General features: G+C 33.7%; 1 protein-coding gene across 6 annotated transcripts in view; it reads right to left on the bottom strand.

The window, feature by feature from the left end:
- The window catches only part of C7H14orf39 (chromosome 7 C14orf39 homolog), a 51,984-nt gene that overhangs the window by 9,879 nt on the left and 21,443 nt on the right, over positions 1 to 20,662 (bottom strand). For all 6 annotated transcript variants that reach the window (XM_058739224.1, XM_058739227.1, XM_058739223.1 and 3 more), the window contains 7 exons: positions 19,945 to 20,075; positions 19,168 to 19,244; positions 12,999 to 13,084; positions 12,633 to 12,691; positions 6,662 to 6,723; positions 5,322 to 5,500; positions 3,515 to 3,650 (listed from right to left, as the gene is read on the bottom strand). In XM_058739224.1, the coding sequence (XP_058595207.1) occupies positions 3,515 to 3,650; positions 5,322 to 5,500; positions 6,662 to 6,723; positions 12,633 to 12,691; positions 12,999 to 13,084; positions 19,168 to 19,244; positions 19,945 to 20,075 (730 nt within the window). The remainder of the gene's footprint in view (positions 1 to 3,514; positions 3,651 to 5,321; positions 5,501 to 6,661; positions 6,724 to 12,632; positions 12,692 to 12,998; positions 13,085 to 19,167; positions 19,245 to 19,944; positions 20,076 to 20,662) is intronic.

A 20,662-nucleotide genomic window follows, 5' to 3' on the forward strand; every position in this document is an offset into this window, starting at 1 on the left:
TCTTTTCTAATTTCTCTCATGATTTCTTCTTTGGCCTACGACCTAATTATTCGGGTTTTTCCTTCTACATTATTGATTTCTAATTTAATTATATTGTGAGCAGACAATGTACTCTGTATGATTTCAATCCTTTTAAATTATTAAGACTCATTTTATGGTTCAGAACATGGTCTTGGTGAATGTACCATTAGCACTTGAAAAGAATATAGAAGCACACCTCAGAAATATTATGAGTTTAGTTCCAGACCATCACAAAAATGTATCATAATAAAGCAAGCCGAAAGAATTTTTTGGTTTCCCAATGCATATAAAAGTTGTGTTTACACTATACTGCTGTAATCTAGTAAGTGTGCAGTAACATTATGTCTAAAAAATGCACATAAATTTTAAAATACCATACTTTATTGCTAAAAAAATGCTAACCTTCATCTGAGCTTTCAGTGAGTTGTAATTACTGATCATAGACCACCATAACAAATAGTAATGAAAAAGTTTGAAATATTGTCAGAATTACCAAAATGTGACACAGAGAAAAAAGTGAGCAAATGCTGTTGGAAAAATGATGCTAGCAGACTTGCCTGACACAGGGTTACCACAAACCTTTACAAGAAAGCAGTATCTGCAAAGTACAATAAAACAAGGTATGCCTGCATAAGCTGCAGTTGCTGGATGTGTTGTCCTATAAATGTCAGGTCAAGAGGGTTGATGGTGTTGTTCAGATTTTATAGATCTTTATTGATTATGTTGTCTAATTCAATCAATTGCTTAGAGGGGGTTTTTTATTAAAAATCTCCAACTAAGTTTGTGTTTTTTTCTATTTCTCCATTTAATTAAGTCAATTTTGTTTCTTAATATTTTTTATAGTTAATATACAATGTTATATTAGTTTTGGGTGTACAACTTAGTGAATTGACAAGTTTATACATTATGCTATGTTCATCACATGTACAGCTATCATCTGTCCCATTACATTGCTATTACAATAACACTGACTTCCTTATGCTCTGCTTTTGTTTCTGTATTTTGAAGTTGTCATTAGGCACATACACATTTGTCATTGTTGTATCTTCCTAGAGAACTGGCCCTTTTGTCCTTAAGAAATGCCCTTCATGGGGCGCCTGGGTGGCTCAGTCGGTTGGGTGTCCGACTTCGGCTCAGGTCATGATCTCACAGTTCGTGGGTTCGAGCCCTGCATCAGCCTCTGTGCTGACAGCTCAGAGCCTAGAGCCTGCTTCAGATTCTGTGTCTCCCTCTCTCTCTGACCCTCCCCCGTTCATGCTCTGTCTCTCTTTGTCTCAAAAATAAATAAACATTAAAAAAATTTAAAAAAAAATAAAAAAAGAAATGCCCTTCATGATCTCTAGCAATATTCTCTGTCTTGAAGATTATCTAAAATGATGTAAGTATAGCCATTGTGACCTTCTCTCACTTAGTTTTTATGATATATCTTTTTCCATTCATTTACTTTCAACCAGTTTTTATCTTTATATTTAAAGTATATTTCCATTACCCATTTATCTCTAATTAAGAGTCTATTTTCTGGTTTCCCTCTCTTTTTTTCCTCTATGTTCATCTGTGGTTTTTTTTTTTAACGTTTATTCACTTTTGAGAGAGCGTGAGCATGGGAGGACCAGAGAGAGAGAGGAAGACAGAATCCGAAGCAGCCTCCAGGCTCTGAGCTGTCAGCACAGAGCCCGACGCAGGGCTCGAACCCACGGACCAGACTGCGAGATCATGACCTGAGCCGAAGTTGGACACCCAACAGACTAAGCCACCCAGGCTCCCCTGTTCATTTGTTTTGTTTCTTAAATTCCACATAGGAGTGAAATCATATGGTATTTGTGTTTCTCTGACTGACTTATTTCACTTAGCATGATATGCTCTAGCTCCATTCAGTCATTACAAATAGCAAGATTTTATTCTTTTTGATGACTGAGTAATACTCCTGTGTGTGTGTGTGTGTGTGTGTGTGTGTGTGTCTGTGTGTGTGTGTGTGTGTACACACCACATCCTCTTTACCCATTCATCAATCGATGGACATTTGGGGTTCCTTCCATAATTTGGTTATTTTGTTTTATTTTTTTAGTTTTCAAAAAATGTTTACTTATTTTAAGAGAGAGAGCGCGCACTCACACATAAGCAAGGGAGGTGCACAGAAAGAGGGAGAAAGAATCCCAAGCAGGTTCTACACTGCCAGCGCAGAGCCCATTGTGGGGCTTTGTCCCACAAACTGATAGATCACAACCTAAGCTGAAATCAAGAGTCAGATGCTTAACCAACTGAGCCACCCAGGCACCCCAATTTGGCTATTGTTGATAATGCTGCTATAACATCAGGGTGCATGTATCCCTTCAAATCAGAATTAAAAGTCATGGAATTTTAAATTTTCATTAGATCTTAACAAGAAGAAGGATTCTCTGAGCATTAAAACAGTAGAAGATGAGCCAAAATAAAATAGGAAAATTCCTGGATGTAGGGCAGTTCTATTTTTTAAAAAAGAGAGAGCAAGCAGGGGAGGGAAAGACAGAGGGAGACAGAGGATCCAAAGCCAGCTCCATGCTGACAGCAGAGAGCCTGATGCGGGGCTCGAACTCACGAACCGTGAGATCATGACCTAAGCCGAAGTCAGACACTTAACTGACTTAACTACCCAGGCACCCAGGGCAGTTCTACTTTTAACTTTCTGAGGAAACTTCATACAGTTTTCCACAGTGGAAAATAGTCAACTAGTGTCGTATTAGAGTGTAGTCTTAACCACTACACTGTGCTGTCTCTACTGATCAAATAAAGTACATCTTAATTTTCAGTTTCAATTGCCAAATACAGAAATAAGCACTTTACTATCCTATCACTGAATAGTAGAATCACTATCACTATTAGAAGAAAATTACGTCTTCTAAAAAATTAACTGATGATGTTACTATGTACACATATGTAGATAAAAACACCAACTAATAACCTGGAGAATTTTTCATACTGAGAATATGTGAAGTTTGGTTAGTAGACACATGAACTATAAAGCCAAATTTATTTTAAAGTGCCTTTAACTGCAATGTAAATCAACCCTATACTGAGATTCTTTTTTTTATAAATAGATATCAACTGAAGGTACCTGAAATTGAAAACAAAAACATAATGGGAAAACTGTGCTATTCTATCAATACTCAGAATCTTCTAAAAAATTGCCTGTGCTTCTTACTCTGCCCCAAGACAGTTTGACAGTAAAGAATTAAAATTACTTGAGGTTATAGTGTACAGTTTTTTATTTTTCTTATTTTCATCTTTTAATGTTTTTTTTTTTTTTTTTTTTATGAGAGAGAGTGCAAGCAGGGAAGGGCAGAGAGAGGGGGGGACAGAGGATCCGAAGTGAGATCTGTGCTGACAGCAGAGCCTGATGCAGGGCTTAAACTGACGAGCCATGAGATCATAACCTGAGCAAAAGTTGGATGCTTAACCGACTGAGCCACCTCCAGTGCAATTTTTTAGAAATAAAACTTTAGTTTCCACCTATTACCTGATCTGATGAGATTTCTGAATCAAATGTAGAATCAAATAGATTCAATCCAGGAGATCTAGAAGTATAATTCATAAGAAAAGAAAATCCAGGGGATTCCTTTTGTGTTTGACCTTCAGGCATTATATTTCTATTTCTGTTACAGAGAAATAAGAAATAATAAAATTGTTAAAAAAATATATTACTAAGTATGCAGACTGGTAAACACCATAAGAAATACCATAGAAGTAAGAATTAGCACAGTAGGGAAAGGGAAGGAATAGTTATTGAGGTGACAAACCTCTTGAGAAAAAGATAGTTTGAAGTGAAAAATGTTAAATAAAGTAGAACAATCAAGTATGGGATGATGATAACAATGAAGTTCAACTGAGAATAAACCCTAAACTGCGTTCAGGGTCTATTCTAGGTATTTCCATTGGCATTAACTTACGTATTCCTCACAGTATCCCTATGAAATAGATATTACCACCTCCATTTTACAGAAGAAAATTTTGAAGCATAGAAAGGTTAAATGACTTTCTCCAAGAAATGTAAATGCCAACTTAAATTCAGCAATCCAGATTCAAAGTCCAAGCTTTTAACTTTGAGGCTATACTGTCCCCAACACATTGAAAGCCAATTACAAGATTTTAGTCTTAATGAGAAGTCAGTCATTACATACTGTTGCATAAGGAAGTTAAACTAGAAAATGATTTGGGAAAAATAATTAGAGAAGACAGTATACAACACAGTGGTCAAATGCATGAATTCTGGAGGCAGAAATGCCTGGGTTTGAATCACAACTCTATCACTAATGAGTTGTACCACCTGTGATTTTGTTTCCTCTTCCTCTAAGTATAATAGTGTATTTACATCTCATAAAGTTTATAAAATGTTTAGACACAGTTAATGCTATTGTTAAATATAATAGATATCTGAAGATACTTCCATAACTGTCTCCATGACCATCAATGAATCACTTAACTTTACAGATTAGTTTTCTCATCCATAAACAGAGGTTTTAGTATATGGCTGCCATTCTTTTTACAGTTCTCAGATTTGGTGAGGAGTTCTAGTTTGAACATACTGTGAGTCAACAGCATGACTTTCACATATAAAACGTTTATTAACAATTCAAACTACAGAAGTAGAAAATGGGTGAGAGATTCCTGAAGTGAAATTTGTTTGACATTTATTTTTAAAAAATCTTAAGGTAAAAAAAAAAGAATTTTAAGGTTTGTAGTTTTAAAAGGGATTAAACTACACAAAAAGGTTAAATGCCGCACTATTCTCTTGGCTGCAAGCTACAAATCTATTTCCAAAGTTAAATAATCATGTTAGAGATATTTCTGCCTACCTAGGTTACTTGACAGATGGCAATTCTTGCTTTAGACAACATAAAGGAAAATTACAGCTGGAACATTATTCAGTGATGTCCACAAGCTATACCGTACATGACAGTTGCTTTTTAGCTTGACATTTAACATTTTTCCATACAGTTTTTATCCTTTGGAAAAATCTAAAATCTATATACTATTGCACTGGGTAAGTACTCAGAATCTATGCCATCTTCATCTAAGTGTTGTAGGAAAAATGGGGAAGAGGTTCTATGGAACAAGAATGGCAGAATGCTAATAATTATTTGAACAGGATAATAGGTACATGGAGGTTCGTTATGCTAGTCTCTCCTTTATGTATTTGAAATATTCCATATAAAAACCTTTTTAAAGTTATAGGTACTAGACATTTTACTATTCCCATCAATTATTTACATAATATTGGCCCAGCATATAGATTCTTTAATTATAATTATTGATTAAAATCCTACATTTCAAAAGAGGGGGTTTTAGGAAACAATGATTTCTCCAAAGGCTCAGGTGTTTTCACAGCTTCAGGAGTTCTTAAAAATAAAGGAATTTCAGGAGTTCGTGGAAAATTCTCAGTCCTTTCTTCTACTTCATCACTATTATCTTCTATTGGCTTCCCAAAACGTTCTGCGCATATAACCTACAAATTCACAATAACAGAAAACTATAAAAATGAATGCTATTAACAAACTCACATATATATAAAAGTGTATGAGGTAGAAAACACCATATTAATCTATTATGTTACCATTTCATAGACAAAAGAACTAAAATATTAATTGATGAAAGTGGTATCAAAATATAACTGCAAAATACGGAAAAATAACTATTTTTAATTTTCTAATTTTTCTTTTCTTCCCTGATCCACCTCCCCTACCTCTACCTGAAAAAGGAAAAGATAACCAGAACATACTGAAACTGATGAAGAAAAATGGTTAGGAATGACTTTTTAAAATTTCCACATCATGTTCTGACTCAAGAATTGTATATGATAGCTCTTTAAAAGGAAAAAGTAATTTAATTCTAAGCAATCTTACTCTCATCAGTTATGTTCTTTATACTTTTTTGCCCTTATAAATTCATTATACTATTTTCTCTGCAAAGGTTGAGAAATTCAACAGAAATTGACTTTTGTAAGGTAGGAATATGATTTCTCAAATGTTTGCTATACCAAATATCATTTCAGAAACAATTTGGGTCCCTCTACCAAAAAAATTAAAATGTGCTTTTTATCTGTGTTTCTTGAGTATTCTACTATGTCATTTGCCTTGTTTTAACCCTTAGTACTTAGTAAAGTCAATATACATTGCCTACATCTATCATTAAAGTTGTCCACTATTAAAATATATTTTGAAGAGATTTTTGTGATAAGCACTGGTTTTGATTAGCAAATCATTCAATTCTACCAAACAAAATTGTCTTCCTCAGTTGTAATTTAGTTGCAGTGTCAGTGTATATATATATATATATATATATATATATATATATATATATATATATATAATTCTAAGCATATATATATATATATACACATATATATATAGTCATGTATTAATGTATTAATGACAACTCTTTTTTGTATATTTTCATGTCATGTAAACTTTTTGTGGCTTCATTTTTTTAATCTAAAGCTCTTCTAAGGGATAGAAGCTTTAACACCACAGCAACTCAATTACTAACCAAATAACATCTAGACCTCACATAAATAATCTTCATTAAACATAATCAGAAATTAAAGTGGAAACAATACTTTAAATTGGAATATTTTGCTTAGAATTTAGAAACCAAACATTAGACTTACTTGTGAAGTACATTTTAATTCTCTCAATGGTCTTACCGTCCCTTTATCTTCACACTCAGCATCTATTTGTTATGGGAGAAAAAACTGGGTTTTTTTACAATTGCAAATAAAACATACAAACAATAAGAAATTTAACTGTTTTTGACCCACAAAAATAGCAATTTCATATAGTTCTACCTAACACATAGAAATAGGAGAATAAAACCCACATGAACAGTTTAACAAAGAAAATTATAGAGAATACTCACGCCACCACCACCCAGGTAAAGAAATAGATCATGCATACTCCAAAAGGCCCCGTATTCCTCATATCCTCCTCCTCACAGATAATCACTCTCCTGCCTTGTGTGATAATTATTTCCTGCATTTGTTTTATATAGTTTTATCACCTGAGTAATATAGTCTATTTTTCCTGTTTTAAAAAGTTATATGATGAAATGGTATGTGTTGTCTTGTTTTTGTTCCAGCATATGCTTGTGAAATTCATCTGTATTGCTTCTTATAGACATAACTGGCTTACTTGTATTGATGTAAAGGATTTCATTGTATAAGCACGACACAATATATCTACCTATTCTACTAACAAATGGGCATTCAGGGTGTTTCTACTTCAAGACTATTACAAACACCGATGACACATACATTCTTTTGTATATATATACTTGTATGTATGTACTTGTATTTCTCTAAGTATATATGCAGGAGTGGAATTATAAGGTATAGGGTATTTATATCTTCCATTTTACCAAATTTTAAATTTTTCCAAAGTTTAGTTTCCAAACTATTTATCAATATTTTTGTGGCACCTAGACATCCCAAGTTACCTTAGGAGCCCATTCAGTTTCTAGTTATAATTTAGATATGGTCTCAATACTCATTTATAAATGAGTTTCTCCCAAATAGTTATGAGTTCTTATCGTCCTATGTTCTCATCAACACTTAGTATTACCAGACTTTCTGAATTTGCTAATCTGTTGGATGTGTAGTATCTCACTGTGGTTTTATTTTTCAGTTTCCTAATTTGCTAAGCATCTTTTCATATGTTTATTTGAGACAAAAGTTTCTCTATTTGAAGTGCCTATTTGCGTATTTCGCACGTATTTCTAATTGGGTTGTCTGTCTTTTTCTTCTTGGTTTGTAGAACTTCTTTACACATTTTTGGAAACCAGTCCTTTGACAGTTTTATGTATTGCAAATATATTCTCTTGTCTTCTTTTTATAACATCTTTTGATGAATGGAAACTCTTAAGTTTAATACAGCCAAATTTATCAATCTTTGTTTTATTATTGGACTTTTTAATTATTTAAGAAATTCTTTCCTACCTCTAATATGTTTTTCTATTTGACCATCTGAAAGCTTTATAGTTTTGCCTTTTGCATTTAACAGTCACAACCATGATTTTCACCACAGATTAATTTCCTCAAAAGACAGGCTGGGAGACTGCTGAAAAGAATCTTTTTTTTCCCTAAGATAACTACGTGCCTTTTCGGGTATGAAGCCTTACCATATATGCTCAATGGTAGCTAGGAATATGACAGATATGTGCATTTCCCCACATATCTGTATTAGGGGTGCATTGTTCCTAGAGATCAACTATTCCTCCCTGTCTAATGTTCTGTCAGCTTGGTATATATACAGGATTATAAACAGGTGGAACAAATCATATGTGAAGATAAGATAGGATTCTTTCTTCCAGAAGAAAGCAGGAAGAAAATCCATCTGCATGGAATCAGCATATTATGTTGGCTGAACCCTATTTTGAGAGTGGGAGAAACAGATTCACATTATGAGACCATTGTGAATGTGCATATATTTACAGAATTTTTCTACTGCAAAAACGAGCCAGTATTTTTAAGCTTTTATTTGAATTCCAGTTAGTTAACATGCAGTGTAATATTAAAGTGTATTTAGTGATTCATCACTTACATACAACACCCGGTGCTCATCACAAGTGCATTCTTTAATCCCCACCTATTTAACCCATCCTTCCACCCCCCTCTCTTCTGGTAACTATCAGTTTGTTCTCTACAGTTAAGAGTCTGTTTCTTAGTTTGCCAGTTTGCCTCTTTTTCCCTCTATGATTGTGTGTCAGTTTCTTAAATTCCATATTGGGGTGAAATCATATGGTATTTGTCTTTCTCTGACTTATTTTGCTTAGTAGGATACACTCTAGCTCCATCCACATTATTGAAAATGGCAAGATTTCATTCTTTTTATGGCTGAGTATATCTATACACCACATCTTCTTTATCCATTCATCAGTTGATGGACACAGGCTGGGCTCTTTCCATAATTTACTTATTGTTGCTAATGTTGCTACAAACATTAAGGGGCATGTATCCCTTTCAGTTAGTATTTTTATATTCTTTGGGTAAATATCTAGTAGTGCAATTGCTGGATTGTAGGGTAGTTCTATTTTTAATTTTATGAGGAAATTCCATACTGTTTTCCAGTGGCTGCACCAGTTTGCATTCCCACTAACAGTGCAGGAGGGTTCCCCTTTTTCCACCTCTTTGCCAACATCTGTTGTTTCCTGTGTTGTTAATTTCAGCCATTCTGACAGGTGTGAGGTGATAGCTCATTGTAGTTTTGATTTGTATTTCCCTGATGATGAGTGATGTTGAGTATCTTTTCATGTTAGACATCTGGATGTCTTCTTTGGAAAAGTGTCTATTCATGCCTTCTGCCCATGGATTATTTGCTTTTTGGGTGTTGAGTTTCTTAGTTCTTTATAGATTTTAGATACTAACACTTTATCAGATATGTCATTTGTAAATATCTTCTCCCATTCCATAGGTTGCCTTTTAGTTTTGTTGTTTCCTTCACTGTGCAGAAGCATTTTATTTTGATGAAGTCTTAACAGTTTATTTTTACTTTTGTCTCCCTTGCCTCAAGTGACATTATCTTGAAAGAAGTTGCTATGACTAATGTCAAAGAGGTTACTGCCTGTGTTCTTCTCTCGGATCTTAATGGCTTCCTGTCTCACATTTAGGTCTTTCATCCATTTTGAATTTACTTTTGTGCTGATGATGTGTAAGAAAGTGGTCTAGTTTCATTTTTTTGCATGTTGTGTGCAGTTTTCTCGACACCATTTGTTGAAGAGACTTTTTTCCAAATTGGATATTCTTTCCAGCTTTGCCAAAGATTAGGTGACCATATAATTGTGGGTCCATTTCTGGGCTTTCTATTCTGTCTCATTGATCTATGCATCTGTTTTTGTGCCAATACCATACTGTCTTGACCACTACAGCTTTGTAATATAACTTAAAATCTGGAATTGTGATACTCTGGCTTTGCTTTTCTTTTTCAAGGTTGCTTTGGCTATTCGGGGTCTTTTGTGGTTCCATACAAATTTTAGGATTGTTGGTTCTAGCTCTGTGAAAAAATGCTGGTGGTATTTTGATGGGGGTTGCACTTTTATGTGTAGATTGCTTTGGGTAATACAGACATTTTAACAATATTTGTTCTTTCAATTCATGAGCATAGAATGTTTTTCCATTTCTTTGTGTCACCTTTATTTTATTTCATCAGTGTTTTATAGTTTTCAGAGTATAGATCTTTTTACCTCTTTGGTTAGGTTTATTCCTAGGTATCGTACGGTTTTTGGTGCAATTGTAAATGGAACTGATTCCTTGATTTCTCTTTCTGTTGCTTCATTTTTGGTGTACAGACATGCAACAGATTTCTGCACACTGATTTTGTATCCTACAACTTTACTGAATTTATGTATCAATTCTAGAATTTTTTTTGGTGGAGTCTTTTGGGTTTTCTATATAAAGTATCATGTCATCTGCATATAATGAGACTAACTTCTTCCTTGCTGATTTGGATGTCTTTTATCTCTTTTTATTGGCTGACTGCTGTGTCTAGGATTTCCAATAATATGCTAAATAACGGTGGTGAGACTGGACATCCCTGTCTTGTTCCTGATCATAGAGGAAAAGCTCTTAGTTTTCTCCCATTAAGAATAATAATAGCTGTGGGTTTTTTGTATATGGACTTCACTATGTTGAGGTATATTCCCTCTAAACCTACTTTGTTGAGAGTTTTTAAATCAAGAATGGATGTTGTACTTTGTCAAACGCTTTTCTGCATCTACTGAAACAATCATATGATTCTTATCCTTTTTTATTAAAGTGGCATATCACATTGATTGATTTGCAAATATTGAACCACCCTTACATCCCAGGATTAAATCCCACTTGATCGTGGTGAATGATTCTTTTAATGTACTGTTGGATTCGATTTGCTAATATCTTGTTGAGAGTTTTTGCATCCATTTCATCAGGGATATTGGCCTGCAGATCTCTTTTTTAGTGGAGTCTTTGGTTTTGGAATCAGGGTAATGCTGGCCTCATAAAATGAGTTTGAAAGTTTTCCTTCCATTTCTATATTTGGGAATAGTTAAAAGAAGAATAGGTATTAACTCTTTAAATGTTTGGTAAAATTCAGGGCAACTGGATGGCTCAGTCAGTTAAGCATCCAGCTCTTGATTTCAGCTCAGGTCATGATCTCACAGTGGGATCAAGCCCCGTGTCAGGCTCTGTGCTGATGATGTGCTCACGCGCGTGCACTCTCTCTCTCTCTTTCCCCCCCCCTTACCCCTTCCCCGCTCTTGTGTGTGCACTTGCACTCTCTCTCTCTCTCAAAAATAAAATAGACATTAAAAATAAATAACTAAATGTTTGGTAAAATTCTGCCGTGAAGCCATGTGGCCCTATACTTTAGTCCGTTGATTTTTTTTTTTTACTGATTCAGTAGAATGAGCCATTTTTAAAACTTCAAAATAAAAGTCAGTAGCCCACATGCTACAGACAAGAAGAAATGAAAACTTTCATACAGCCTAATGAGTGGAATAATTGTTATCCATATGGGATTACCAAAATATGTATATATGTACACGAGATGAATTATGTTACACATTATATTATTCTCTTTCTTTCTTTCTTTCTTTCTTTCTTTCTTTCTTTCTTTCTGTGATACCCTTGAAAATTTCCAACAGCTAGTTGATTCTAGGATAATAAACTCATATACATACATATATTTATACATACACACACACACATATATATACATATATATATATATATATATATATCTCTTGTGACCTTTCTATGATTTTATTTAAAGAAAATAATCCAAGATAGTAAAAGTTTTATGTAAAAGAATATAGTAGCATTATTCACAATAGCAAGAAAACCCAAACTGGAAACAAAAAAAAATTTTTGAGAGAGAGAGAAGGGAGAGTGCATGCACACAAGTGCGCACAAGGGAAGGGCAGAGGGAGAGGAGGAGAAAAAATCTTCAGCAGACTTCACGTCCAGCACAAAGCCTGATATATGGCTCAATCTCACAACCATGAGGTCATGATCTGAGCAGAAACCAACAGTAGGACACTTAACCAACTAAGTCTGAGTCACCCAAATGCCCCCTAAAATACTTAATATTTTGAGAGAGAATGGCTAAATAATTAAAACAATTAAATATAAAAATAATTCAATATTTTGAGAGAAAAGCTAAATAATAGCATATCCTTACAATGGTATATGATACAGTCATTAAAAATAAAATCTATTTAATGGCATTAAAAAATACCCTCAACAGTATATCAAGTGGAAAGAAAAGGATACAAAATGATATACACAAGCATGTTTCAAATTTGGGGAAAAAAATAAAAGAAAAAGACACACACATACATAGGAAAAAAAATAAGACAGAGATATATACCAGTATGAATGGTGTCAGTTATATCTGGGTGATGGTATCTTTGTTTCTTTTGTATTTTTCTGTTTTCCAACTCTTTTACAATGAAATGATATGTTTTATATTTAGTGAAAAAGTGTTTTTAAAACTAGGCATGCATGGTCAGTTAACCAGAGATGCAAACAATCCAAATAACGTATTTAAATAGTATAAAAACCAGATATAATGTTATTCCCACTTCTTAGGAAAAATATAAGCAGCAAATACCTGTATCTCCTTTTTCAAACCATTGATTGCAATTTGATTGTTTCTGTGGGGTTAACAATCTAAAATAAAATAAATAAAATTTAGGTATTATTTGCTCAGTTGATAAATTATTTTAGAAATTAAAACATTTTCCTATTTTTAAATATTTTGTTTTTTAAAGTTTATCTATTTTGAGAGACAGAGAGGAAGGGACAGAAAGAGAGAAAGAGAGAGAATTCCAAGCAGGCTCTGCACTAACAGTGCAGAGCCCACTGCGGGGCTCAATCCCATTACCCCAGGATAATGACCTGAGCCAAGATCAAGAGACAGATGCTTAACCAACTGAGTCACCCAGGCGCCCAGCATTTTCCTATTTTTAAAAGTTACCTGAAATGCATCGTATTTTGTGAATTTTTAATAGCCACGGCATTTGAGCATTTTGAATGTTTACTCACAGTAGAGTCATTAAGTACCTGAACAAAAGAAATGAAGCATTAGAATTGGCTACATAAACAACAAAATTTTTTTTCTTGTCATGGCTACTGAAGGCTCTCCAAGAACATTGTCATCCTCTTCCTCATCATCATTATCAATATGAACAACCACTACAAACATTAAATGAAACCACTATATACAAAATATTAAGTCAAATACTAGGAAACAAAGGTTAAAACTCTCAAGGAATTTGATATTTTGGACAAGTATGACAACTATGCTTGGTAGCATTTTGACATTTAAGGTAAACTTAAAATTTTTATCCCATATTTATGATTAATCAAGTCAATCTTACCATTTTCTCAACTGATTTCTGTCTATTCTCTGTAACCTCTTAAATTCAACACAAAAAAGCAAAACAGCAGATTAAAGGATTAAAGGCTGAAATTTTATTTTTTATATATGTGTGGAAAAGGTAATATTTCATTTTTAACTTTAAATTTAATATCAGTATCTAAGCCACTGCTTTATTTATTTTTCTATTGTCTATTTTAAGTCATTCATTCTCTGTGAGTGACTCATTCTGAAGAGTTTCTGATTTTTATTTGACCCAAAATAAAAATATCTTTAATAGGAAAGTTTATCCCATTTGTTTTTGTTATAACAGCCACTGGTCTTAATTCTGTCATCTTACTGTGCTTTAGATAAGACCTTGTCCTTTAAAGGGCATTTGTCCCTTAAAGAACAAGGGTTGTTACTGCTTTATGTTTTAAATAATATACATGTTTCTATTGGTCTCTTGGTAAAAGTATTTATACAAGTTAAGTAGTTGTTTAGAGGAGATGCTAAGAATTAAAATTGTTGAGTATGTGCATTTTTATGTGTAATAAATACTATGAACCAGTCCTCTGAAGTAATTATACCAAATTACATTCCACTATTGACTTCAGTAGATATTATCAAATGTTGTAGTGTATGCAAATCTGATAGGTGAAACCATATATATCATTGGTTTAATATGCCTTTCCCTTTGCCCCCGAGCTCAAGCACCTTATTATGTCTAGTGACACTTCGTCTTTCTTTTTCTGTAAATTGCTTATCTTTTGCGCATTTAAAAAATTAATTTGTATTAGTATTTCTTTGTATGTTATGCATACCAATCTCCTGTCCATTCTGTCATTCTCTTCAACTTTGTTGGTGTCTTGTCACACATTAAGTTTTTTATTTTAATGTAGTCCATTGACTAGTTTTTCTTATACCACACTGTTGTAATTACCACATTTTGATAATATTTAAAACTGTTCTGGGATGATGAAAATGTTCTGGAATTAAGACAGTGGTGACAGTTACACTACCTTTTGAATACACTAAAAACCACTAAAATGGACACTTTAAAATGGTGAATTTTATGATAAACTTTTAAGCATCTAATAGTATGAGTCTCCCTTATGTTGTTTAAAAAGATCTTATATTTTAAATCTTTATTTGAACTCATTTATTAATATGTTAATGTAGTGAATCATATTGATAGACTTTTCCAATGCTATTATTGCATTCCTTGGGAAAAACTATGTTTTAGTCATAATATATTATTCTTTTAATGTTACACTGCGAAATTAGGTTTGCTGATCATTTATTTGGGTTTCTACATGTATGTTCATTCTTGAGACTAATGTACAAATTTTTTTCATTCACTATCTCTGTCCTTGCTCCCTAATAAATTAACTATGTATAATTTGTTGCATAGCTTCCAACTTCTATGCTCTGGAATTGCTTAAATAAAAAGATTGCCCTCAACCGGCAATTTTGCCTCTCAGGGAATATCTAACAATATCTGGAGGTATTTTAAGTTTATTTATTTATTTTGAGAGAGCGAGAGCAGGGGAGGGGCAGAAAGAGAGAGGGAGAGAGAGAGAATCCCAAGCAGGCTCTGCACCATCCATGCAGAGTCCCACGTGGGGCTCAATCTCATGAACCATGAGGTCACGACCTGAGCAGAGATCAAGAGTCAGAAGCTTAACCAACCAAGCCACGGAGGCGCCCCTGAAGATATTCTTCACTGTCTTTTCTTAGGGATGAGGTGCTATTGGCCTCTAGATCACAAGGTGACCCGACAACAAAGAATTATCTGGCCCAAAATGTCTATAGTGTCATGGTTTAGAAACTCAATTTATTCCTAAAGGTTTGGTAAAATTTACCTGAAAAACTCATTCCCACGTGTTTTGAAAGGTGTGTGTGTGTGTGTGGCAGAGGGAGAAGGGAGGCACATAAAGAAGAAAAGAGGAAAACAGAGAACTGCTTACATTTCAGTTTCACCTACATTTCCATTTCTAGTTAATTGATCTATTCATGTTTTTCTTTTTCAGGCTATTTAATAACTTATATTGTCCTATAAAATTGTCCCCCTCACCTACATTTTCAAATTTACTGATATAAAGTCTTACATAGTATTCTATTAAGACTTTGAAAAGATTTCTTCCATATATTCAATGATATGTACTGTTCCCTCTCTATTTTATTAAGTATAATAAAATTTATTTTATTGATATTTAAAAGTTATTAATTTTTGGCTATACTGATTAACCCAACCTTTTAATTTCATTAATTTCTGTTTTTCTCTTTATTAATTCCTACTTTCTTTGCATTAATTATTTTCCTATTTTGAGTTGAACTTTTCATGCTTGGAATTAAACTTTTCCTACTTAAAGTTCAGCTACTTTTAATCTTTATTTTCTATATTTGTTTTCAAATATAAATTTCTCTCTGAGAAGCAATTTGGCTATATTCCACAGGTTTTGGTTTATAGTATTCTTTTAAATAGTTTTTAAGTTTTCTTTTTATTTCTTCTATAACCCCCAAATAATTTGAAAGTGTAAATCTCCTTTCCCTCTGCTAAGTACTTTTTTTTGAGAGGAGGGCTATATTTTTGTTTAACTTATATTTTTTATAGGTAGTGGTAAGTGAAGAGAACAACTTTTTAGAATTGATTGAGGTATTCTTTTGGTTCTAGTAAACAGTTAATTTTGGTGAATACTGCAAATATCAGGAAAAGAAAGTATAAAGGGAGCCTGAGAAATGACACTGTAGAAATGGTCCTATCATCCCTGATTAGTGAACCTGAGTCACCTACTTTAGAATTTCACTGCAGGTAAGAGAAAAATGTTTATCTTGTTTAAGATGCTGTTATTTCATTTCATTGGTTTTGTATTGTTAAATGTGTAACCAAACTTAACCCTAAACTCAAGGTACTACTTTTTTTGAGAAAGCTATCCTTTTTAAAATTATGAATTAAATACTTTCTTGGAATTCCATTAATTTTTATTTTATTTATTTTAAAAATGTATAATTTGGTTTATCGTGGTTCTTATGACTTGGTGAGTTATTCTTTTTAAAAACATGAAATATATTTTTCCCTATTAATGCTTTTTGTCTTGAACTCTGTTTTTTAATTTTTAAATTTTAGTTAACATACACTCCAATACTGGCTTCAGGAGTAGAATTCAGTGATTCATCACTTACATACAACACCCAGTGCTCATCACAAGTGCCCTCTTTAACATCCATCACCCATCTAGCCCATCCCTCACCCACCTCCCTCCATCAACCTTTAGTTTGTTTTCTATCATTAAGAGTCTTTTGTGGTTTGTTTCCCTATTTTATATGGCATTGTAATAACAATGTTTTTGTCCCATTGTTCTACCTTTACCCTTCATTTGTCAAGTTTTTTCAGCTCTTCTATTTTAAAAGTATGTATATGGCTGTACCACTCTAGAAAACAGTATGGAGTTTCCTTAACAAGTTAAAAATAGAACCAGCCTACAATCCAACAACTGCACTACTGGGTATTTACCCAAAGGATATAAAAATACCAATTCAAAGGGATACATGCACCCTAATGTTAGAGCAGCATTATCAACAATAGCCAAATTATGGAAAGAGCCCAAAAGTCCATCGACTGATGAATGTATAAAGAAAATGTGATATATATGTATATGTATATTATATACATGTGTGTGTATTATATATATGTATATATGTGTATATATGTGTGTGTATTATATACACATATATAATGGAATATTACTCAGCCATCAAAAAGATTGAAATCTTGCCATTTGCAATGATGTGGATGTAGCTAGTGAGTATTATTCTAAACAAAATAAATCAGCCAGAGAAAGACAAATCCCATACGATTTCACTCCTAGGTGGAATTTAAGAAAACAGATGAGGGGCGCCTGGGTGGCGCAGTCGGTTAAGCGTCCGACTTCAGCCAGGTCACGATCTCGCGGTCCGTGAGTTCGAGCCCCGCGTCAGGCTCTGGGCTGATGGCTCGGAGCCTGGAGCCTGTTTCCGATTCTGTGTCTCCCTCTCTCTCTGCCCCTGCCCCGTTCATGCTTTGTCTCTCTCTGTCCCAAAAATAAATAAAAAAAAAAAAAAAAAAAAAAAAAAAAAAAAAAAAGAAAACAGATGAACATAGGGGCAGGAGAGAGGCAAACAAACCATAAAACAGACTCTTAACTACAGAGAACTAACTGAGGGTTGCTGGAAGGGAGGTGGGCAGGGTATGGGCTAGATGGATGATGGGGATTAAGGAGTGCATTTGTCTGATAAGCACTGGGTGTTGTATGGGAGTGATGAATCACTAAATCCTACACCTGAAACTAATATTACGATGTTAACTATCTGGAATTTAAATAAAACTTGGAAAAAAATAAAAGTATATGTCTGTATTTTGTTTATATATCCCATAGAAGCATCTCTGTCACATTTCTCAATACTGATTTGTTCAGAACTATTTATGGCATCTTATTTTCTATTTATAATGTATTCTAGTTATTTTATCTACTCTTCCATCCCTGCCTTTTGTTGGACTGATTAAGTTGTTCCATCATTTTTCTTCTACTGTTTTAAAACTAGTGCACGTCATTTCTCTTATTTTGGTTACTCTTACATGTTTAACATACACGCATAAATTCGCATTTTCCCAACAATATATAAGTGAATCAGTATTTGTATCTTCTCTCTACTTCCATCCCCCCCCCCAAGAAAAGAACTTGGGTAAACTTTTGTTTCCCTTATTTATCTTCCTACCTTCATCCCATATTGATCTCATCTGAAATTTTAGTACCAGATTTAAACATTTTTGTAATTAATACATATTTACGATAAGTTTCACTAATTAATTTGGTTACCACTACCCCTCTATCTGTATGTATTAATTACAAATTAATGAAAGGCAATTATATTTTCCATTGAGAATTCCCCCCAGACTATTTTCAGGAAGAATGGGGGAAGACAGAGATGTGCCACACCAGAAGCTAGCTTTCTGGGTGGTATGCTCCTTATTTTTCTTAAGCATCAAGAACCCCCTAGAAGGGCAACTGGGTGACTAAGTTGGTTAAGTATCTGACTCTTGACTTTGTCTCAGGTCATGATCTCATGGTTTCTGAATTCAAATCTGTGTTGGGCTCCATGTTGATGGTTCAGAGCCTGCTTGGGATTCTCTCTCTCCCTCTCTCTCTCCACCCCTCCTCTACATGTGCTCTCTCTCAAAATAAACAAATAAACTTAAGAAAAGAAGAACTCCCTAGAGTTACCATTTATCTCTCTAATCGAAGCTCCTATACTTACTGCTTCCACCTACAGACAGTGATCCATTGCTGATGCCTAGCCAAAGGCAGAGTAGATATGAGTTGAACAGGTGTTAACTAATTAACTCCCACTGAAGTAACCCAACCAATTACCCTATTCATTGTCCCCAGACCTATACCTTCTATAATAGTGTTCTATGCAAGTCCTGGGTCACAATTTCCCCCTTCAATCTAATCCTGTTTTCCTCCTTCAGAAATATCTGGGTTTGACTAGGTACAGGGCTTGGCATTTTTAAATATCTTTTCTATTTCTTAAGAGTAAGTGAGAAGGCTACAGTATATGTTCAGGCTGCCATATTGAAATTCTTTTAAGATTTTTAGACACTGAGGTTGTAGTAATGGCTGATTTAATATATTTATAACACACACACACACACACACACACACACACCCATGTTCTAAATGCAATACATTATCTCATTTAATGCAAGCAAATATTTAATTTATACTATTAAAAAGGAAATACCTACCTGCATGTTGTTTCCTTTCTGCCTAAAGTCAATATTGGCAAGCTTTGACTGTTTCACAGAACTTTCTTCTTTTTTATCTAGGTTATTAAATTGTACAACTTCAAATGAATTTCAGAGATAGAATCAAATATTATGCCCAAAATTCAACATAAACTTATAATTAAAAAAATCAAGTTACATGAAGATTTAATTTAAATTATAGAAGTGTGTGGAATTCCTGCAAACCTTTTAATTCCTCACTACATAAACTATCATAACAAGCATGAGTGTAAAATGAAAACCAGCTTACAAAACTACGTCTTTATAATGAGGAACCAAATAAGACTGAGGGAAAAAGAACAGCTAGTACAGTTAATCTAATACAATGTAGTTAATCTAATCTGCAGATCCACTGAATGAAATACGATTCAAATATCTCAGTGACTAGGTCACAAATATCATTAATACAAGTCGGCTACCCACTTTAATTACATACACTAATAACACAACTCCTCAAATGAAAAATTATTATTCATCCTCCTCTGGCAGCTGTGTGACCCAACCAGAACACTTGTTTTAATATTATGCGGATGATTTCTCTCTCAAAGAGAAAAAAGTTAGGGATAGAAGGCATATTGTTCACTCTCAGAAAGAATCAAAGTGATACTTTCTGAGTCTATTGGTCTCTAGTATTGTTTGTTCTTGCTTACACCAAATGATAACAAAATTTGCTTCTGCCTTTTCTTCTATGTGTTTACAAAGAAAACTCAGTTTTTAAATAATTAACAGATACTGTACCTACAACTCTTGCCTCTGAAGAATGCATTTTCATTGGTCTGACTTTCTCAGATTCATATGGAAGAAATAATCGACTGTTTTGAGGGGCTTTATTCAATATAAGTACATGTTGTTCATCTTTTTCAAAAACTCTGAAGGGTAAATTACATTAAATATTTCGTAAGTAAAAAATTAACATATTTTAAATCTAGAAGAGACTTATATACTATATAAATTCATTTTGCAGATAGTAAAACTGAGTTTCAGGAAATTTAAAATATCTGCCCAATAAAATTATTTACTGGTGTCACAGCTAAAACACACTTTTCCAGATTAAGTCCAGTGCTCTTCTCAGTATACCACACTCTCATTTTAAAACATAATCAATTTACTCAAGGGATACAGGAGTGCTGATGCATAGGGGCACTTGTACCCCAATGTTTATAGCAGCACTTTCAACAATAGCCAAATTATGGAAAGAGCCTAAATGTCCATCAACTGATGAATGGATAAAGAAATTGTAGTTTATATACACAATGGAATACTACTTGGCAATGAGAAAGAATGAAATATGGCCTTTTGTAGCAACGTGAATGGAACTGGAGAGTGTTATGCTAAGTGAAATAAGTCATACAGACAAAGACAGATACCATATGTTTTCACTCTTATGTGGATCATGAGAAACTTAACAGAAGACCATGGGGGAGGAGAAGGAAAAAAAAAAGTTAGAGGGAGAGAG

Source organism: Neofelis nebulosa, chromosome 7 (assembly GCF_028018385.1).
Source record: "Neofelis nebulosa isolate mNeoNeb1 chromosome 7, mNeoNeb1.pri, whole genome shotgun sequence".
Classification (NCBI taxonomy): domain Eukaryota; kingdom Metazoa; phylum Chordata; class Mammalia; order Carnivora; family Felidae; genus Neofelis; species Neofelis nebulosa.